This window comes from Zootoca vivipara, chromosome 6, assembly GCF_963506605.1.
Source record: "Zootoca vivipara chromosome 6, rZooViv1.1, whole genome shotgun sequence".
NCBI classification, from domain to species: domain Eukaryota; kingdom Metazoa; phylum Chordata; class Lepidosauria; order Squamata; family Lacertidae; genus Zootoca; species Zootoca vivipara.
The window spans coordinates 16675580-16694258 of NC_083281.1; the positions used below are offsets into that span (position 1 = coordinate 16675580).

The 18679-nt window shown below is 49.0% G+C and overlaps 1 protein-coding gene across 1 annotated transcript in view; it reads right to left on the bottom strand.

Moving 5' to 3' along the window:
- LOC118087884 (cytochrome P450 2F3-like) overlaps window positions 1–10135 on the bottom strand; it is a 58854-nt gene extending 48719 nt beyond the window's left edge. Inside the window, 6 exon segments of the mRNA XM_060275253.1 lie at window positions 2543–2684; window positions 2836–3012; window positions 3508–3668; window positions 3815–3964; window positions 6529–6691; window positions 9956–10135. Coding sequence (XP_060131236.1) covers window positions 2543–2684; window positions 2836–3012; window positions 3508–3668; window positions 3815–3964; window positions 6529–6691; window positions 9956–10135 — 973 coding nt within the window.
- Between the last annotated feature and the right edge of the window lie 8544 nt (window positions 10136–18679).

Below are 18679 nucleotides of genomic sequence, written 5' to 3' on the forward strand. Positions count from 1 at the left end.
CCCATTCAACTGTAAATAGGCTACACTAAATAAAACTGTCTAAAGACAAGAATGTGGAGCGTCGTTACTCTAGAGTAGTCGCAACAACAGCCTTTGACACTTACAATCAAGATAGCACCTTGCCTTTCTCTCTTGACGCCCTCTCACCGGGACTTTTTTGGGGATGGAGAGAGGACAAGACGGAGGGGCCATGGCCACAAATCCCTCTTGTCTGGGAACTGTGTGTAACTTTTTTCTAGATGATGTTACTCTCGCCAGGACAGAACTACATGTCCCGTTAATCTCACATCTTGACTACTACAGTCACTTCTATTTGGGGCTTCCCTTGAGGATGGAAATTGCCTGTTTATTTATCTTACTGCTTGCATAGCTCACATTTTTCTCCAAGAAGATCAAGGTGATGTACATGGTCCCCACAGCCCTTGGTGGGGAAGAGTGTGCTCAAGTCTGGGCTGTTGCTTTCCATCATCAATGGATTCAAACTACAAGAAAGAAGATTCCACCTAAACATTAGGAAAAACTTCCTGACAGTAAGAGCTGTTCGGCAGTGGAATTTGCTGCCAAGGAGTGTGGTGGAGTCTCCTTCTTTGGAGGTCTTCAAACGGAGGCTTGACAGCCATCTGTCAGGAATGCTTTGATGGTGTTTCCTGCTTGGCAGGCGGTTGGACTGGATGGCCCTTGTGGTCTCTTCCAACTCTATGATTCTATGATCAGCTTGATATCTATCGAGAGACAATGGAGTGTGCCTCCAGGGGTGAAGTCAAACAGCTGTGTTAGGAGCACCAAAGTGACCTCCCCAGGGCGCAAGCCTGGGCAGTGTGTATGGAGGTCCTGGGCTGCCCAGATGACAAGAGCCCCTCTCTTGGTCTCCCCGATCTGGTCCAAAGGAAAGCAGAGAAAGACGTTTGGCACCAGCTGGGCTGCAGGAGTTTCAGGAAGGAGGCGTACAAGGCGCCACCCAACCATCTTAGGGACCTCACTCCTGATTTGTGTAGGGCAGGAATGTCCAGCTTCAAGTAGGCTGTGAGCTACTATCCAGTATCAAAAACTGGCAGTGATCTACCAGGCTCTCCCATTGTCATTCTCCAGCAAGCGTTCCCTTCTCCCACCCATCTGAAGACATTTCAATCTATGAAAACAAACAAACAGATCTTTATTTCACAGATACAGTAGTTATGTTTGGATATCTCTTAGTGTTTTTAAGTGTCAGGAATAACGTACACCTGGACACAGCAGAGTTCGCGCAGGTTTTCTGGAAGCTTCTGGCGGTAGCGTAATGACTAGACGTCTGGACGCAGAATAACTATATACAGTATTTATTGGACAATTAGTATCCAGAATTACTATGTACAAACTTCAGAACACAAAAGAAATAAAACAAACTCCTTTCCTCTCTGTCTCTCTCACACACACACAACCACCTGTTACAAAAACCACAGTCTTTTTCTTCTCTTAACATCACACAATCCTTATCTTTTAGGAGCTTCTTATCCAATCAGAGAGTAGTTGCTACGGCTCCTGAGAGAGAGCAGATATTGGCTTTCTGCCCAGAGTTAATTGTCTGAAGAGAGAAGCTGATCTTTTGCACGTATGCACTTTGCAAAAACCCGAACAATATCATCATGACAGATTCAAATAGTTACTAGATGGACAAGTAACTAAACAAGTGAGAAAAGTCAAACTATATTTTTATATTAGTTTACACAGATCTGAGGAGCCAGTTGGAGCTCGTTGGGCTTTTCTCTCTCTCTCTCTCTCCCTCCCTCAACCAGCCCTTTCTCTCTGAGGAGCCAGTTGGAGCATGTAGAGCTTCTCTCTCTCTCTCTCTCTCTCTCTCTCTCTCTCTCTCTCTCTCTCTCTCTCTCTCTACTGGTCGATTGCGATCGACGTGTTGGACCTGCCTGCTGTAGGGTTTACATCCTAGCCTTTTCTTCTCCCAAATATATCCCACATGGCAGCAGAGGTTTATGCTCAGAGTCTTCCTTCTCCTAGGTGGGCTCCCTTCCCATGTGGACAAGCCCCATCTGCCCCTTAGTTCCCTCTGAAGCACATGCAGAAACTGCCTGCTTGACCATTGAACCCACTTTTGATCTTGTCTGCTCTTGCTGCCAGAGCCTGTCATCACTTGCAGGGGAAGCCGCTAACTCACCGAGGGTTTGAGACCCATAGGCTACCCTCACTTGGCATAGCCAGCCAATCAAAGTCATACTACCCTGAACACACCCAATCTTGGCTGATCTTGGAAGCTAAGCAGGGTCAGGCCTGGTTAGTTTTTGGATGGGAGACCATTTGGAGACCCCAGATGCCATAGGCTTTTCCTCTTTGGGGCGTATGGAGTGATATGGGCGTGGTAGTACCTCTGGTTGGGGACACTTCCTACTCCTTCTGGGGTACTTTGCCCACCTCTGGTCCCAACACTCTTCTCTCACCTGTGGCTCCCAGAAGCTGCCAGCATGCAACAGTGGACACACCCTGGGAACAGCATGGTCTGTAGCTCTAGAAGTTCAGGTGATTCTCATAGGTTTCCTCCTTCCACCCTCACCTTGAATATGTGGATACTTCAGCAGGATCAGGAATCCATATCTCAGGGTGGTGCCAATCGTCTCAGTCCCAGCGAAGAACAAGTTGAAGGTGGTCACGACCAAATTCTCCATGCAAAATTCAGAAGCCGGGTTATTCTTTTCCTGCCAAGAGATCGAGGTCAGCTGTGATGCCTGCGTTGCACTAGATGACACTTGGGGTCCCTTCCAATCCCATAATTCTCTGAAACCTGAAGACAGCACATTTTTAGGGGGGAGGGCGCGGATGATGGAGACGAGGAAGTTCATTCCTTACCTGATCCATCTTAACTAAGAAGCAATCGGTGAAGTTCTGGGGCTCACAGGGATCCAGCGAGGCCTGCAGTATCTTGACCCTCTCCTCTATGAAGCGCATGATCTCCTGGGAACATCTGCTGCCTTTGTGGTGGGATCCGGGGATCTTCTCCATGATCTCCGGGAAGATATTGTACAGCTGCGGAGGAAGAAGATGGGGAGCAATGGAAGGAAACATTGGACTCTATGGAGGGACCTATTTGACTAAAAGATGTTAATTGAATCAAACTTCCAAACTCTTCTCGAGAGACAGCGAAATGCTTAAAGAGACCTTAACAGAGAAGCCAAACCATTGCTTTTGTTTTCTTTTGTTGTTTATGGCTTGTTTGTTGCCGTATATGCGTGTTTCAAATTGTTATAATGCAAAATGATGAATTAAAAATCAATGATGGTGATGATGGAATTCACAGGGGAATACTGCGATTGTCTAATAAATAGTCTTTATTTGCAAAGGGAAACTTTGCATGCGTTAATGCTTTGCTACCTCCTTGGAACTGGGCTTTTATCTTTGATCTTTTGCCCTTCCATGCTGTGACACTTTATGGTTGAAATTTTTGATTCTTTGCTTTTTAAAAATGATAGTGATAATAATTAAGGTGTAGAGATATTGGAGGGGTTCTCCATCTGCCCTCACCTGAGACTGGGGCAGGCTGTCCGCACGGAACCGTTCTGTGATCAGCTCGCTCAAGGTGATGAATTTCACATCGTCGTACTGGAACCTATTCCCAAAGACGATGGAGCAGATGACATTGGAGGTGGCTCGGCTGATGACGGTGGTGGGGTCAAAGGGTGTCCCTAGTGGGGAGAGACAGAAGGCAGGAGGAGGGAAGGAAGGGTCTGTCTTTGACAAGAGCACACAATGGCTACGCTTGTGGACAAAGCACCACAGAGTCTTCTAGAGGCGACCAATCCTTTAATTATGAATTTCTCCAGACGCCTACCTTGCAACTTACGGAACTCCTCTGCCAGGCACTGAGCCTCCTCCTGGATCCGCTCCTCAATGGACTGTTTCCCCATCCCGAAATTCCTCAAGGTGGTGAGGCTGAACCTGCGGAGCTGCCTCCACCGATCGCCATTGGCAAAGGTCACTCCTGGCCAAGCAATACAGTATTATGATTATTGTTATATTTTTAATGTATATCCCCCCTTCTTTCCTGACAATTTGCAGAGAAAATAGGAACAGGTGGAGCGGGACAATAATTTAAAAAAACACCAATTAAACATTAGTATAATGTATTCTATTAAAAACATACATAGAATTACAATAACAACACCACAGCACCAGCTCTTTCCTTGAAAGAACTCAGTTCCCAAAGGTCTGTTGGAATAATAATAATAATAATAATAATAATAATAATAATAATAATAATTTATTATTTATACCCCGCCCATCTGGCCGGGTCTCCCCAGCCACTCTTGGCGGCTTCCAACAGAAAAATAAAACACAATAATCTATTAAACATTAAAAGCCTCCCTGAACAGGGCTGCCTTCAGATGTCTTCTAAAAGTCTGGTAGTTGTTTTCCTCTTTGACATCTGCTGGGTGGGCGTTCCACAGGGCAGGCGCCACCACCGAGAAGGCCCTCTGCCTAGTTCCCTGCAACTTGGCTTCTTGCAACGAGGGAACTGCCAGAAGGCCCTCGGTGCTGGACCTCAGTGTCCGGGCAGAATGATGGAGGTGGAGACGCTCCTTCAGGTATACTGGTTCTCACTTGCCAGACAGCAAGAAGCAAGGCAATCTAGCTTCACTTGGAAGGGAGTTCAAAGTTCCAATGAGAGGAGGAGAATGAGAAGGGGTGGGGGCATACCAGCACTGGGTTGGAGACCAAAAAACACTATTGAGCTGTTAAATATATAAGCTAGTGGTTTCCAAACTTTTAATAAAATATATTCAGGGGGGGAGCGGGAGAGAGAGAGAAAGAGAGAGAATAATAATAATTTTTCAGTACAGATAAACCTTGGCAGATTCATGTGTTATGGTTCCCAGAGACATCTACCACAACCTCCCATTTCCTGACCTCAGATTGCTGCAAAAATTTCTCCTAACCTTTCTGCTGCTGAGATAAACAATACCCTCCGCAACCACTGTTTGTGTGCAAGTCGAATTTTGCCAAGTACATTGCTTTCAAGAAAAAATCAGGGTGGGTAAAATCAGACTTTGCCAATCAGGTGACCTCCAGCTGTTTGGGGGATGAGAGCTTCCATCTCTCCCAGCAGCATCTGGCCCATTTGGCTGACGAGGGGGCGAAAAAGTCAATTCAGTTTGCATTTACAAGATGTGCGAAGAACTGAAACGCAGCTGCGAATCCATGCGTCTCTGAATTTTGCAACGCAGTTCTTCAGCCAAGTAAAGTGTCACAAAAATAAAGCAGGCATAAGAATTGAGCGGATTGAGCAGACAGGACCACGAGTGGGACCGATGGTCAAGAAGGCGGTTTCTGCATGTGCTGTAGAGGGAAGTGAGGGGCAGGTGGGCCTCGTCCACCTGGGAAGGGGGTGCATCAAGGAGAAGGAAAACTCTGATCCTCAAACTCTGCTGCCTTGAGGGATATCTTTGGAAGAAGAAAAAGCTAAAGGAGTAAGCCCACTACACCAGGCATCCCCAAACTGCAGCCCTCCAGATGTTTTGGCCTACAAATCCCATGATCCCTAGCTAACAGGACCAGTGGTCAGGGATGATGGGAATTGTAGTCCAAAACACCTGGAGGGCCGTAGTTTGGGGGTGCCTGCCCTACACAAATGCGGAGTTGCTAAGATGGTTGGATGGTGCCAAACATCTTGCTCTCCTTTCCTTTGGACCCCATCAATGGGACCAAGAGGGGGGGCTTGTCGTCTGGGCAGCCCAGGACTCCCATATACACTGCCCAGGCTTGTGCCCCGGGGTGGTCACTTTGGTGCTGCTAACACAATGGTTTGACTTCACCCCAGAGGCACACTCCATTGTCTCTCGAGACAGACAGGTGCCAATATCTAAACGTGAATTGCCCACCCTTTACCCTAAGGTCCCAGGGTAGGGGGGTGGGGTTGCAACATTAAAGCACAATGTTAAAAACAGCTTGCGGCAACTTGCAGTCACAGAAATAAGGTGGGTAAAATGTGTTTTGTTTTGGGGAAATTGCTTTGCAATGTTGTACATATTAAGAAAAACGAGCATGTTAGGAGAATCTTGCACTCAAATGTGGATGAATAATAACCAATGTGGCTAATGTGGAGAACGGAAATTAAGACTGGGGAAGATGAGAAACTGATAGAAAGCAAAACTGACAGATCATAGAATTGTAGAGTTGGAAGGGAGCCCAAGGCTCATCTGGTCCAACCCCTTGCAATGTAAGAATCCCAACTAAAGCATCGAAAACATCCAACCTCTGCTTGAAAACCTTCAAGGAAGGAGAGTTCACAACCTCTGGGGGGAGACTGTTCCACTGTCTAACAGCTTTCCCCATCAGACAGTTCTTCCTAATGTTTAGTCAGAATCTCCTTTCTTGTAACTTGAAGCCATGGGTTCAAGTCCTATCCGCCCATCCCTAGCTGGTGCTGATGGGAATTGTAGTCCAAACCAGGTTGGCATTCTACCCTCCAACATGTCAGATGAGTGCTAGAAAGATGGGCTGAGCTGCGCCCCAAGCCCCCTTTCCCCACAGGGATGGACCTCTCACCGTGCTCATTGAAATCCTTGGAGAAGGACGGTATCTGCCCTCTCACGTTGAAGTCCTCTGCCTGGTCCACCAGGGCCTCCTTCACCACCTTGTAGCCGCTCAAGACCACGACTCGCCGCAGCCCCAGGTAGACGGTGAAGACCGAGCCGTAGGCCTCACTCAGCTGCCGGGAGAAGAGCCTCAGGTTGGCCCAGGGGTGGACAGGTGAGGCGATATGTGGATAGGAAGGGAGCCCAGTGAGGAGGGAAGTGCCTAAAGAAATATGAGGCCTGGGGAGGGAAGGGCCAGCTGGAAGATTCAGGGCAGATGGAAGACATATTTGGGGTCAAGAGTTAAACTATGGAACTTGCTTCCACAGGAGGAAGTGATGGCCACCAACATGGCTGTACCCAGGATCAAAACTGGGGGGGCAGGCAAGCCACGGGGCCTGGCCACGCCCCCCAGCCACCCGATTGGCTGGCTGGAGATGACGTGGCCGGGATCCCCCCAGGAGATTCCCCCCCCTGAAGGGTGAGCATCCCGGCTGGGGCGGCGGAAGGCGGAGCCTCAACGGGGCGGCAGGGCCCGCCGGAGCGACCGCAAGGAAGGCGGGACTAACCGCGGGACGCAACTGGGGCCGGAGCTGTCCACCTCCCAGGCCGCAAACAGGTTCATGGGCAGCGGGCCGCCCGGCGCCGCCACACTGCCCGGGGGGCTGCCCGGATGCCCGCACGCTTTGGCCGCCATCGCTGGGTCCTGGTGGAGGGGACGGGACGAGCTGCTCGCCTTCTCCGGCCGTGATGGCCCTTCAGCTCCTGTAGCCTCTCAGCGCCGGCACAGCCGGCGTGGACCAGGACGCCCGTGACCGGCCGCGGGGGGAGGGGCGCCGGGAGGGTGACGTCACAAGAGAGGCCCCCCCCACGTCCTGCCCCCTCCGAGACGGGAGGGAGGGAGGCAGATGGCGGCGCTTTTTCCGCCGCAGTGCCAGAGGAGCAGCGGGACTGCTGCTGCTGTGTAAAAAAACAGCGGCTGTTTTTTTGCGCCGAGCTGTTTTACACCTTTTTTTTTTCCTTTTTGGCTTCTAGGGGGGGCAGCTGCCCCCTCCTGCCCCCCCCAGCTACGCCCATGGCCACCAACTTGGATGGCTTTAAAAGACAACTTCAGAGAGGAGTGGGCTCTCGTTGGCTACTGGCCAGGATGGCTCTGCTCTGCCTTCACAGCTGGAGGCAGCAAGGCTTCCAGATCCTAGACGCTGGAAACCACAGGAGGAGAGAGGGCTCTTGTGCTTGGATCCCGCTTGCAGGTTTCCCATTAGGGCATCTGACTGACCGCTGTGAGAAGAGGATGCTGGACTAGATGGGACGTTGGCCTGATCCAGCAGGCTTTACTGACCCTTATCTCCCATATCTGACCTTGTCCCATTAATGTGTGATGTGGAATTGCTGTTAGGCTCATCATTAGTCAGGCCAATTTCACCCGTGCAAGAGTGTGCCATGACCACAAGACAGACTATTAAAGTGAAAAGTGCAAGGAGGGTTCTGAAACATAGAGCAAAAACATGGATTAATTATAAGCTGCTCTCTGACTGTAATAATTTATTCATTCATTCATTCATGGATTAATTTGTATTTCATGGACTGTGATTTAATGAGAGATGGAGAAGTGTCAGAAGGTGCTTGGTTAGAGGAGGAACAGCTCAGGTGACATATATTTGCCTATTGTCCTAATGGAAATGCTCTCCCAATCTCTTTGGCCTCTGTCCTGCTATGGAATAAAGTCTGACTGAGTGAGCCTCCATACCTCAACCCCCAAGTTAACTGCTCGCTGTATCTCCCTTTGGTTAAGCAAAATACACATAGAGTGATAAGCATGCAGAATGGCCAGTTTTTAGTCCTTTTCACACTCGGATGGCCAAGGTAAGAAATGGGCTGGAGCTCTGGGGGAAAGACGGGAATCGCTTGTCTCAATGCCCCTCCCTTCCCTACAAGGAGGCATTAGCCAAGACCCCAGACTTTCCAGGAGCTAGGAAGCTCTTCTGACTCCAACAGTACACCACTAAACCCAGCACTCTCCAGGACTCAGCACACTTCTGCTTTGCTATAAAGACAGGTATACTTTCCTCCCCTGCCCCTACTGCTAGAGTGGGTTTATGGCAAAATGGCCGTGCCCACGTTTCTGTAGGCTTTTAAAAATAGGGAAGCTTTCACTCTTCAGATCATCATAAGAGTTTCTGTCTGCTTAAACTGTTGCCTGAAGCAGCAATGTTTGTTTGTTTGATTGTTTGATTGTTTGATTGTTTGATTGTTTGATTGTTTGATTGTTTGATTGTTTGATTGTTTGATTGTTTGATTGTTTGATTGTCTGCCACACATCTGACTGGGTTGCCCCAGCCACTCTAGGTGGCTTCCAAAAAATTTAAAACATTAAACACAGCAAGACATCAAACATTAAAAACTTCCCTATACAGGGCTGCCTTCAGATGTCTTCTAAAAGTCATGTAGTTGTTTATTTCCTTGACATCTGACGGGAGGGCATTCCACAGGGTAGGCGCCACCACTGAGAAGGCCCTCTGCCTGGTTCCCTGTAACCTCACTTTTGGCAGGGAGGGAACTGCCAGAAGGCCCTCGGAGGAGGACCTCATTGTTCCGGGGCTGGACGATGCGGGTGGGGACGCTCCTTCAGGTATACATATTGTGTCACTTCTATTTCATTTAATATAATAGCTTTCTTTATTCCTTTAGTTATTCTTTATTATATGTGTGTATATGAACATGCATGAGTGCTGGCTGCGCACATGTGAGTTCAGGTGCACACTTGAAATATCAGGTTCTGGGGAACTGTTATGAGGAGGGCTATTGCCTTCATGCTCTGACTGTGGGCTTCGCAGAGGCACCTGGCTGGACGGATCCAGCAGCCTCTTCTGATACTCTTGCATTCCTACAGAGATAAGTCCCAACTGCATACCTTCCAAGGGTCCCTATTTTCAAAGGACGTCCCTGATTTAGAGATGCCGTCCCGGTTTCTGATTTGATCCCGGAATGTCCCCCTTTTCCTTAGGATGTCCCTATTTTCATTGGAGAAATGTTGGAGGCTATCCGAGTTATCTGACCCCCCCAAGCTATCTGAAGGGATAGGGAAGTTTTTTTAAAAAAATGTTTCGTTTTATTATGTTTTTTAAAATATGTTGGAAGCTTCCCACAGTGCCTGGGGCAATCCAGTAAGATGTGTGGGGTGTAAATAGCAAAATTATCATCATGGAAAGGGGCGTCCCTGTTTTCATCGGAGAAATGTCGGGGGGTTATGCAACTGCAGGGCTGCTTACACCCTTCCCATGCCCACCAGCCAAACTTGCAGGCTTGGCTGTCTTCCCAGGCACCAGGGAGGAGAATTAAGTCTACCCTCAGGGCTTCATTGGAGGAGGAGAGCAGGGAGGGCAAAGGAGACTCACCTTCTCCAGGGATTTGAGCATGTTATTTAGGTCCAGTTGGAGAAAATTCCCCAGGATGGGGAGCGGAGTGGGTCCGGGGGGCAGACGGGCCTTGCCGCCTTTGCCCTTCCATGCCAAGCCCAGGAAGAGGACGCCACAGACGCAAAGGAGCAGGAAGAGAGACCCAGAAAGCAGCTCCATGGAGGACCCTGGCCAAGAGATGCCCCCTCTGGGCTATGGGGAGGCGCTGAGAGCCACATCTGGACTTATAAGGGCGGCTGGGGAACACCCAACTTTCCACTTTGGTTATCCAGTAACTCCCGGTCCTCCGACCCATTTCCAAGCCAGCTGGGGGGACTCTGCCATTTCCAATCAGGAAGTTAATTTGCTAATTTATCAAGGGCCACATAATGGGCGTTTCACTGCAAATATTGGGCAGGGCACAAGAAGACGGATTAGAGAGAGGTTTGTTAAGGTTGGGGCTGGAATGGTATTTTTCTTTTCTGTTTTTACTGCTATGATATACATGGTTCTGTCTTGCCATATAATTGTTGCAGGGGCATCCAATAAATTGTTGGAGGGGTTTCCCCCACCTGCGTTTCCAAGCTCACATCCGCACCATACTTCTAAAGTGCTATGATTCTACTTTAAACGGCCACGGCTTCCCCCAGAGAAACCTGGGAAGTGTAGTTTGTTTCAGTGTGCTGAGAGGGGTTTGGGGACCCTCCCTATTCGCATCCAGGGGCGTAGCCAGGATCAAAACTAGGGGGGGGGGGCAAGCCATGGTCGTTCAGGGGCGGGGCCAAGGCACGGAAGGGGAGGGGCCACAAAGTGGGCGTGGCTAAAGGGCCAGCGGGCCTGATGACATCGTGGCGGTGGCAGCAGCGGCCACCTTGTGCTTCTGGGGCTGGTAGCATTGGCGGCTACCCTGCTTGGCTGGAGAGGACGGGAGGGTCGGGCAGGCGAGAGGGGGTGGCAGGGTGGGCGAGGGCGAGGCAAGACACGGCCGCAGCCACGATGGCTCCGAGGCGTTGCTGCATATCAGCATAATATTTCAACTATGGTTCAAGCCCCACCTTAGGAAAAAAATCCTGCATTGCAGCGGGTTGGACTAGATGACCCTTGTGGTCCCTTCCGACTACAATTCTACGATTCTATTGATATATTACCATACCATATGCATCGTTCTGCTTTCTTGAATTGTCCTACTCCTAGGCATAGCAGCCAACTCCTAGAGGCCTAGGTGCCTCTCCCCCCCCCCCCAATTACTGGTAAATACCGTATTTGAAAGAGTCATCCCCCCATGTTGATGGGCTTTCTATGTGGGGCTTATCTGCCCCCCCCCCGAATTTTATTAAGGATGGAAGAGGGAGGGAAGGAAGGAAGAAATAGAGAGAGGGATAACTCATATTTGTGGGTGCCTCTGGGTGACGCTGTGATGCTGGAACTCTGCATGTACAGGAGCCTTGTAAGCAGCTTTCTCTCTGCTTGATTTACAGCAGGCACGTCCAACAGGTAGATTGTGATCTACCAGTAGATCACTGAATGTCTGTGGTAGATCACTGGTAGGTCACTGGCACCCCTAAAAAAAGCTCACCCAAAATTTTCCTCCTCCCTCAAAAAAGTTGAACTATGACCTGAAGCCCTAAACAAAAATGGGCCTCCCTCCCTCCTAAAAGAAGCTCAACAAGTTTGACCTAAACCCAAAAAAACAGGGCTTCCCTTCCTTTTAAAAAAACTCAACAGCTTTGACCTGAACCCCCCAAAAGGGGGTAGATCACCCCCAGTTTTAAACTCTGAGTAGATCAGAGTCTCTTGGGAGGTGGCCACCCCTGATTTACAGTATACAGATGCAGGAGGAGGGGCAGACTGGAACACCAATGTTTTTTATAAACATCACTGTGTCTGTCAAAGCTACAGCCCCCCCCCTTTCTTATTCACTTCTTTTTAGCCTTGCAGAGCCACCTTAGTCAAATTGAATCCTCTGAGTCTGCACCCTCATTAAATCGCCAATAGAACTCTTAATGCTCCTGAATGCTCATTAACAATTCCCACTTAAGAACAATAGGGTGAAATGGTCAGCTATCGAATCTTGCCTGGGGGTATATGCTCCATTGTCTTAACTGCTTAACTACTGGTAGCCACTTTGCTTTATTTATTTGATGTGTTTTTGTTACTGCTGTGCCCCCCCCCCAGCAAGCGGAGACTTAGCTGCTCTTGCTAAAGCAAAGCCCTTTCCACTTCAGTTTTTGGAGGGGAAAAGTGCTGGTTATGGTCTGTAAAATACATTAATTTTTTTGCTTCTAGGGGGGGCAGCTGCCCCCTCCTGCCCCCCCTGCCTACGCCCATGTTCGCATCCCAGAGCTACAGTTCCCTGAGAAGAGGAACTCTGTTTATTTCCTACAAATTCCTGTTTGTTTGCTGTGTCACATAGTGGTTAGAGTGTCAGACTAGAACCTGGGAAAGACCAGGGTTCAAATCCCCACACACACCTTGGCCGTGAAGCTCATTTCGGTGCCCCTGAGCTAGGCACTCACTCTCAGACTAACCTAACTCACAAGGTTGTTGTTGTTGGAGATTAAATAGGGAGGGAAATAACTATGTACTCTACTTTTTTAAAAAATTACTATTGTTATTGAAAGAATTTCAATTATGGGGGGGAGTGTTACAAAGGAAAAAAAGAGGGGAAGTGAGGGAGGGGAAAGAGAGAGAGAGAGAGAGAAGACAATGTAATATGCTCCACCTTGAGCTCCTTGGGGGAAAAGAGAGAATAAATATGTTATACGAAAAAACCTGCTCCTTTATCCCTTATGGCGTATCCAAGAGCCGTATAGAGTTCTTATGTATGTTCTCTATCAGTAGGAGAAAATAACAGAGGCCAGCCCGAGAACATTGGGAACCAAAACAGCTAGTAAGCATGATCTTTATTAAACTGTTGCAACAGGGTGCTCAAACCTCCCCACGCAGGAGGGAGGAGGAACCCAGAAGGATGGTGTGCAAGCTCTTATATAGACTTTTGAAATTGCCTAACCTGTAGCTCAAGGCCACCCCTCAATACATCCTACATGCATCACAGAAGCGGCAGTCTACAGCAGAATCCTGTCTGGCAAGAAACCTCTTAATAGGTTTACTTGGTCAGCCTGGCCATTCTTTTGTGATAATAAATACTTAATTCCTGAATCCAGGTCACAGGCTCACCCTCTTCATACCCAAATGTGCCCTTCAGGCAAGATTTGTGAACACAGAGACAATGGGTAGGCTTTTCCCATTTCCATCCAAACTGCAGAGGAATATTTGAGGTCACTGGAAGTGTCAAAATGGCTTTAGGACTGTTTTCATGTACTGTTTCAGACATGTGGTTTATATATTTATGGATGTGTTTGCCTGGTACATTTATGAACATTTATTTTATATCTTAGACCTTAAAATTCTCATAACAAAATACCTTGCCCATGTTCTAAGCAAAAGGACAGGAGCCTCGTGAGAGTGACGAAACTGAGTGTCTTGTTTCTTTCCATAATCCTGAGTTTATCTTTGGCATATATAGTCTATTGTATAGGTCCAATCCAGTCTTTGTAGCAGAGGCTATAATTAAAGTTTGCTAGAAACACAAGATTAGTGTGCTGACCGTTATGTTAAGCATTTGAAGGTCAGGAAGCTCTATCAATGCTTTCCAGGCAGGACTTAGAAAGGCAGAACTGAGAGAGACTCCAGGGCAAACCCACCTTGAGAAATCTGAACCAGCCTCTCCCCAAATAGTGGCCTTGCTCCTTGGCCACAAACAGACCAAGATAAAGCAACACTAGCTGTGTCAAGGACTGGGAGAAGCCAGGGGGGATTCCCTAGTCATCACTGACTTAGGACAGGCATCCCCAAACTGTGGCCCTCCAGATGTTTTGGCCTACAACTCCCATGATCCCTAGCTAACAGGACCAGTGGTCGGGGAAGATGGGAATTGTAGTCCAAAACATCTGGAGGGCCGAAGTTTGGAGATGCCTGACTTAGGACCTCAGGCAGGAGTTACCAGATGCACAGATATAGAAAGGGCAACCCCTGACCTGGCAGCAGTGCAGGTGAAAAGGATCTAATCTGAACATGAGTCAGCAGTGCAATGCAATAGCAAAAGAAACTGATGCACTTCCAGGCTGCATCAACAGACGCCTAGTGTCTCAATCACATCCCCTCCAACCAGTGGCGGAGTAAGCCACTGTGTCACCCGGGGCGGCAAATTGCCGTGCCCGGGGGGGGGCGGAGTGTCGCTACGTAATGACGCATGCATCGCTACGTAACAAAGCTGCACATGCATACAACTTAGAGGGGGATCGCACCCGGCCCCACAACTTCAAAACGGAGCCTAAACGGAGCCTCCAGCCTCCTGGTAGAAAGTCTCGCTCTGCGCGGCAGAGGGAGAGTGAGGCAATTTCGCTCGCATCAAGGCTTAAGTCCTCGATGGTGGCGGCAGTGGCGGTAGCGGTGGCAGCGGCCGTCGGAGGTGGTCAGCCCCGTCCAGCCCCGTTCAGCCTGCTGCCCCCCGCCCAGCCTGCCGCCCGCCCGGGGCGGCACGCCCCCACCGCCCCCATCTTAATACGCCACTCTTAGAATTTTGAAGTGTCAGGCATAGCTCTAGTGGCTTTAGCCCAAACGTAGCAGAGTTTTCCTGCACAGCGCAGAAGCTAGTTGAGGTGGAAATGACTAGTCGGCTAGACGCAGGATAACTATTTGCAGGATTTATTAAAAGAAAATAAAACCAGCAGAGTTTCTGGATGCAAAGCAAAATAAATCCTTACTCTCTCTTTCTCTCTCTCCAACCATACGCAGCACTCCTACTCCTAACACCCACAAGAAACAACTGTGCTAGCATTCCTAGATAACAGAGTTCAGTGCTGGTCATTAACCAATGAGAGAGTTGTTGCCAGGCCAGGCAGACCTTGGCTTTCTGCCAAGAGTAAATTGACACTACCTTGAGTTAATTGTGTGAAGCAATAATCTGTAAGTTTCCCATGAGAACCAATGATCAGAAACCGAACAGCCACTGCCTCCAACATGTTGACTCTGGAAACCAGGACACACATCTTCCTGGCCTGAGTGAGTCACATGACCCACATGAGATCATGGTGCCCAAGAATGGGGTGTTTCCAGTTTAATCAGGGCGGTTGACAGGTATGCCATCAAAGGAAGCACCACTCTCTTAGGCCTTGGTCAGACCTAGGGTTGCCATGCTTCATAAAGTGAAAACACAAAAAGCTGTTGAGCTTTTTTTTGGCAAAGCTGTTGAGCTTCTTTCCCCAAAAAAAATCTCAAGAAAGACAGGCACTGCTTGCAACTGCTGTGTTTCGGCTACAGTATGTCTGGGAAATGGCAACCCCATCAGACCACATCTGGAGTCCTGTGTCCAGTTCTGAGCGCCACAATTTAAGAAAGATGTTGACAAGCTGGAACGTGTGCAGAGGAAGGTGACCAAGATGATCAAAGGGTCTGGAAACCAAACCTTATGAGGAACGGTTGAAGCAATTGGGTACGTTCAGCCTAAAAAAGAGGAGACTGAGAGGGGATAGGATAGCCATCTTCAAATATCTGAAGGCCTGTGACTCTACAAGGAGGCTCACCTGCTGTCTTCCTTACATATCTTTAGGCGCCAGGCAAATACATTCCTCTGCTTATAGACCAGGCATCCCCAAACTGTGGCCCTCCAGATGTTTTGGCCTACAACTCCCATGATCCCTAGGTAACAGGACCAGTGGTCAGGGATGATGGGGATTGTAGTCCAAAACATCTGGAGGGCCGAAGTTTGGGGATGCCTGTTCTAGACCTTTGGCTAATTAAACAATCTATGGCCTTTTAAACTGGAGGTAGTGTCGCTTGTTATTATGCTATGTGTTTTTGTGTTTTTAAATTGTAACTTCCCTGTGAGCCTCAGATGAATGGTGGTATAGGAAGGAAGGAAGGAAGGAAGGAAGGAAGGAAGGAAGGAAGGAAGGAAGGAAGGAAGGAAGGAAGGAAGGAAGGAAGGAAGGAAGGAAGGAAGGAAGACAACGGAACCAGCTCATTTTCTGCTGCTCAAGAGGGGACAACCTGAACCAATGGACTCAAATGACAAGAAAATAGATTCTGCCTAAGCATCAGGAAGAACTTTCTGACAGTAAGTGCTCTTTGGCAGTGGAGTGGACTCTGTGTCATGAACTGGCCAGAAGCAGAGAAGTGGTGGGAGGCACCAGTTGGGGAGCCCCCAAAGGAATAAGTCTCCTTTGTCCAGGGATTGGTGGTGGGATGATGATGAGTGGCCAGAGGGAGTAGAGGGGGCAGACTGGGGGCAGGAGGTGTTGGAAGCAACAGGTTTTGTGAGCATTAAGAGGCTGTGGCAGAGGGCAGTCCAGACTCAGAGGCAGGAGAGGAGAGGAGCCAGGAGAGGAGGGGGAGGGGGAGGAGGAAGAGGAGAGTTTGGATTTGATATCCTGCCTTTCACTCCCTTTAAAGAGTCTCAAAGCGGCTCACATTCTCCTTTCCCTTCCTCCCCCACAACAAACACTCTGTGAGGTGAGTGAGGCTGAGAGACTTCAGAGAAGTGTGACTAGCCCAAGGTTACCCAGCAGCTGCATGTGGAGGAGCGGGGAAGCAAACCTGGTTCACCAGATTACGAGTCCACTGCTCTTAACCATTACACCATGCTGGAGAGGAGGCAGGCTTCTGGAGAATCCAGGGAGTCACCCCTCCCACTGCAACCAACTCCCTTCCCCCCTGGTCTCCCAAAACACAAAGTGGTATGAAGAGAGCGGATCAAAGGTAGGCAAGGTGGAGAAGTCTCAGATTGTTTGGGAAGGAATCAGGGGAGGAGGAGTCTTAGGGAGCTCAACCTACTAGGAAGAGTTGTTGGATCACTAGGCTTGGGCTTCTTTGTATAAAGAATTGACATCACTGACACTGTTTTTTTCTGGCTCATGACACCCAGAAGGTGGGAGACTTTCTTTCCTTGGAAGTTTTTAAGCAGAGCTTGGATGGCCATCTGTCAGGGATTCTGTGATTCCTGCATACAGAGGGCTAGACTAGATGACTCTTGGTGTCCCTTCCAACTCCACAGTTCTATGATTCCATGAGTTCCTTTATTTGCCATGCAAATGAGCCCTTGAAGCTATAATACCTTGTGCAATTTAAGTAATGGATGGCTAATCATCCAGCTTAAAGGTCGTTTTGGAGCAAAGAATCACTAGGTGTCAGCCGGGGTCCATCTCCGTCAATCATTGACCAGCCTCGCTTGGGAGCAGAGCCCAGCTGCTCTTCTGGCTGCCAGGGGGCTGGAGGAAGCCAAGTCAGATGGAGGGTCAGTGGGAAAAGAGACCCAGACGGGGCCTGCCGGGACTTCTGCCAGTCGTGCGCCCTGCCCAAAAGTCACATGCTGCGCTTTGAGATCCAAGGAGCTCCACGGTCCAAGCAGGAGGCAGTTGAAGCCAAGACTCCAGGCCACGATGCCGGAGGCAGCCAGAAAACAAGGAGCAAACAGAAAAAGTCTTTGGCCCTCTGTCATACTGACTTGCTTTTGAAAACCCAAAGCAGGGAGATTTGAACTCCTGCCCACATTTTGAACTCTTGTCGCCTGACTATCCTGACTCCTTGGACCACAGAATCATTAAAGCCCATGCCAAAGATTGATCCACGGGCATTGAAGACACATTCCTTCATTTACAAAGAAGAGGGCTGTCAATGGCTGCCAGCAACAATGGCTAAGGAGGGAAGAGGGTTGTTCTTCCACTCAATTCCCGATTGTGGGTTTTCCATAATGGACATCTGGTTGGCCACTGTGAGATCAGGAGGCCAGACTAAATGAAAAAGCTTTGGCCTGCTCCAATAGGCAGGCTCTTCTTAGGGAACCTCCAAGCATAGCTGCCAAGTTCCGGCTTGAGAAATAAGGGACTGGACCAGAAGTAGCAGACTGGAAGTAGCACTACCGCCATTTTGGAACTGGGCGGAGCATGCTCAGAAGCTACTTTTGGTGCATAGCTGCCAAGTTTTCCCTTTTCTCGCGAGGAAGCCTATTCAGCATAAGGGAAAATCCCTTTAAAAAAGGGATAACTTGGCAGCTATGTTTTGGTGCTGCTCTGCCCTGTTCCAAAATGGCCGCCACACCAGAAGTCGCGCTGCAGCCATTTTGGAACTGGGCAAAGCAGCATCAAAAGTCGCTTCTGAGCATGCTCCGCCCAGTTCCAAAATGGCCGCCGCGCCAGAATAAACCGGGGGGAAACAAAAAAATCCGGTTTTTTTGCTGGGAACAGCTGGAAAAACGGGGATTTCCCAGGGAATACGGGAAACTTGGCAGCTATGCCTCCAGGTCCAGAGGCAGTTTATCTAGATTATTGGAGGTATTTGGCCACTGTGAGAACAGGATGCTGGCCTTAAATGGGCCATTGGCTTGATCCAGCAAGCTCTTCTTATGTTCTTACGTATGTAAATGCAGCATTCCATAAGAAATAAGTGGTTAGGTCTGGTTAGTGTTGTATATATGCTGTTTCTCAAGCCACTGAATGCAGAGCAAAATGGGCCTTCATCTGGTCTTCATTGAGGGCTAAGCAGAGCCAGCTTGTTTTCATTCCATGTCTCTGCCAGAAATATTCCTTCAACAGCAAACATGAGGTTAGCAAATGACAGTTCAGGGCACGCATTGTTTGCCAAGGGGAGCTTGTTCCAGCCAGTTAGAGGCTGGTCTCGTGGGCATCTATATAACTTCCCACTCCTGGCGAAATTGCAGACACCGCG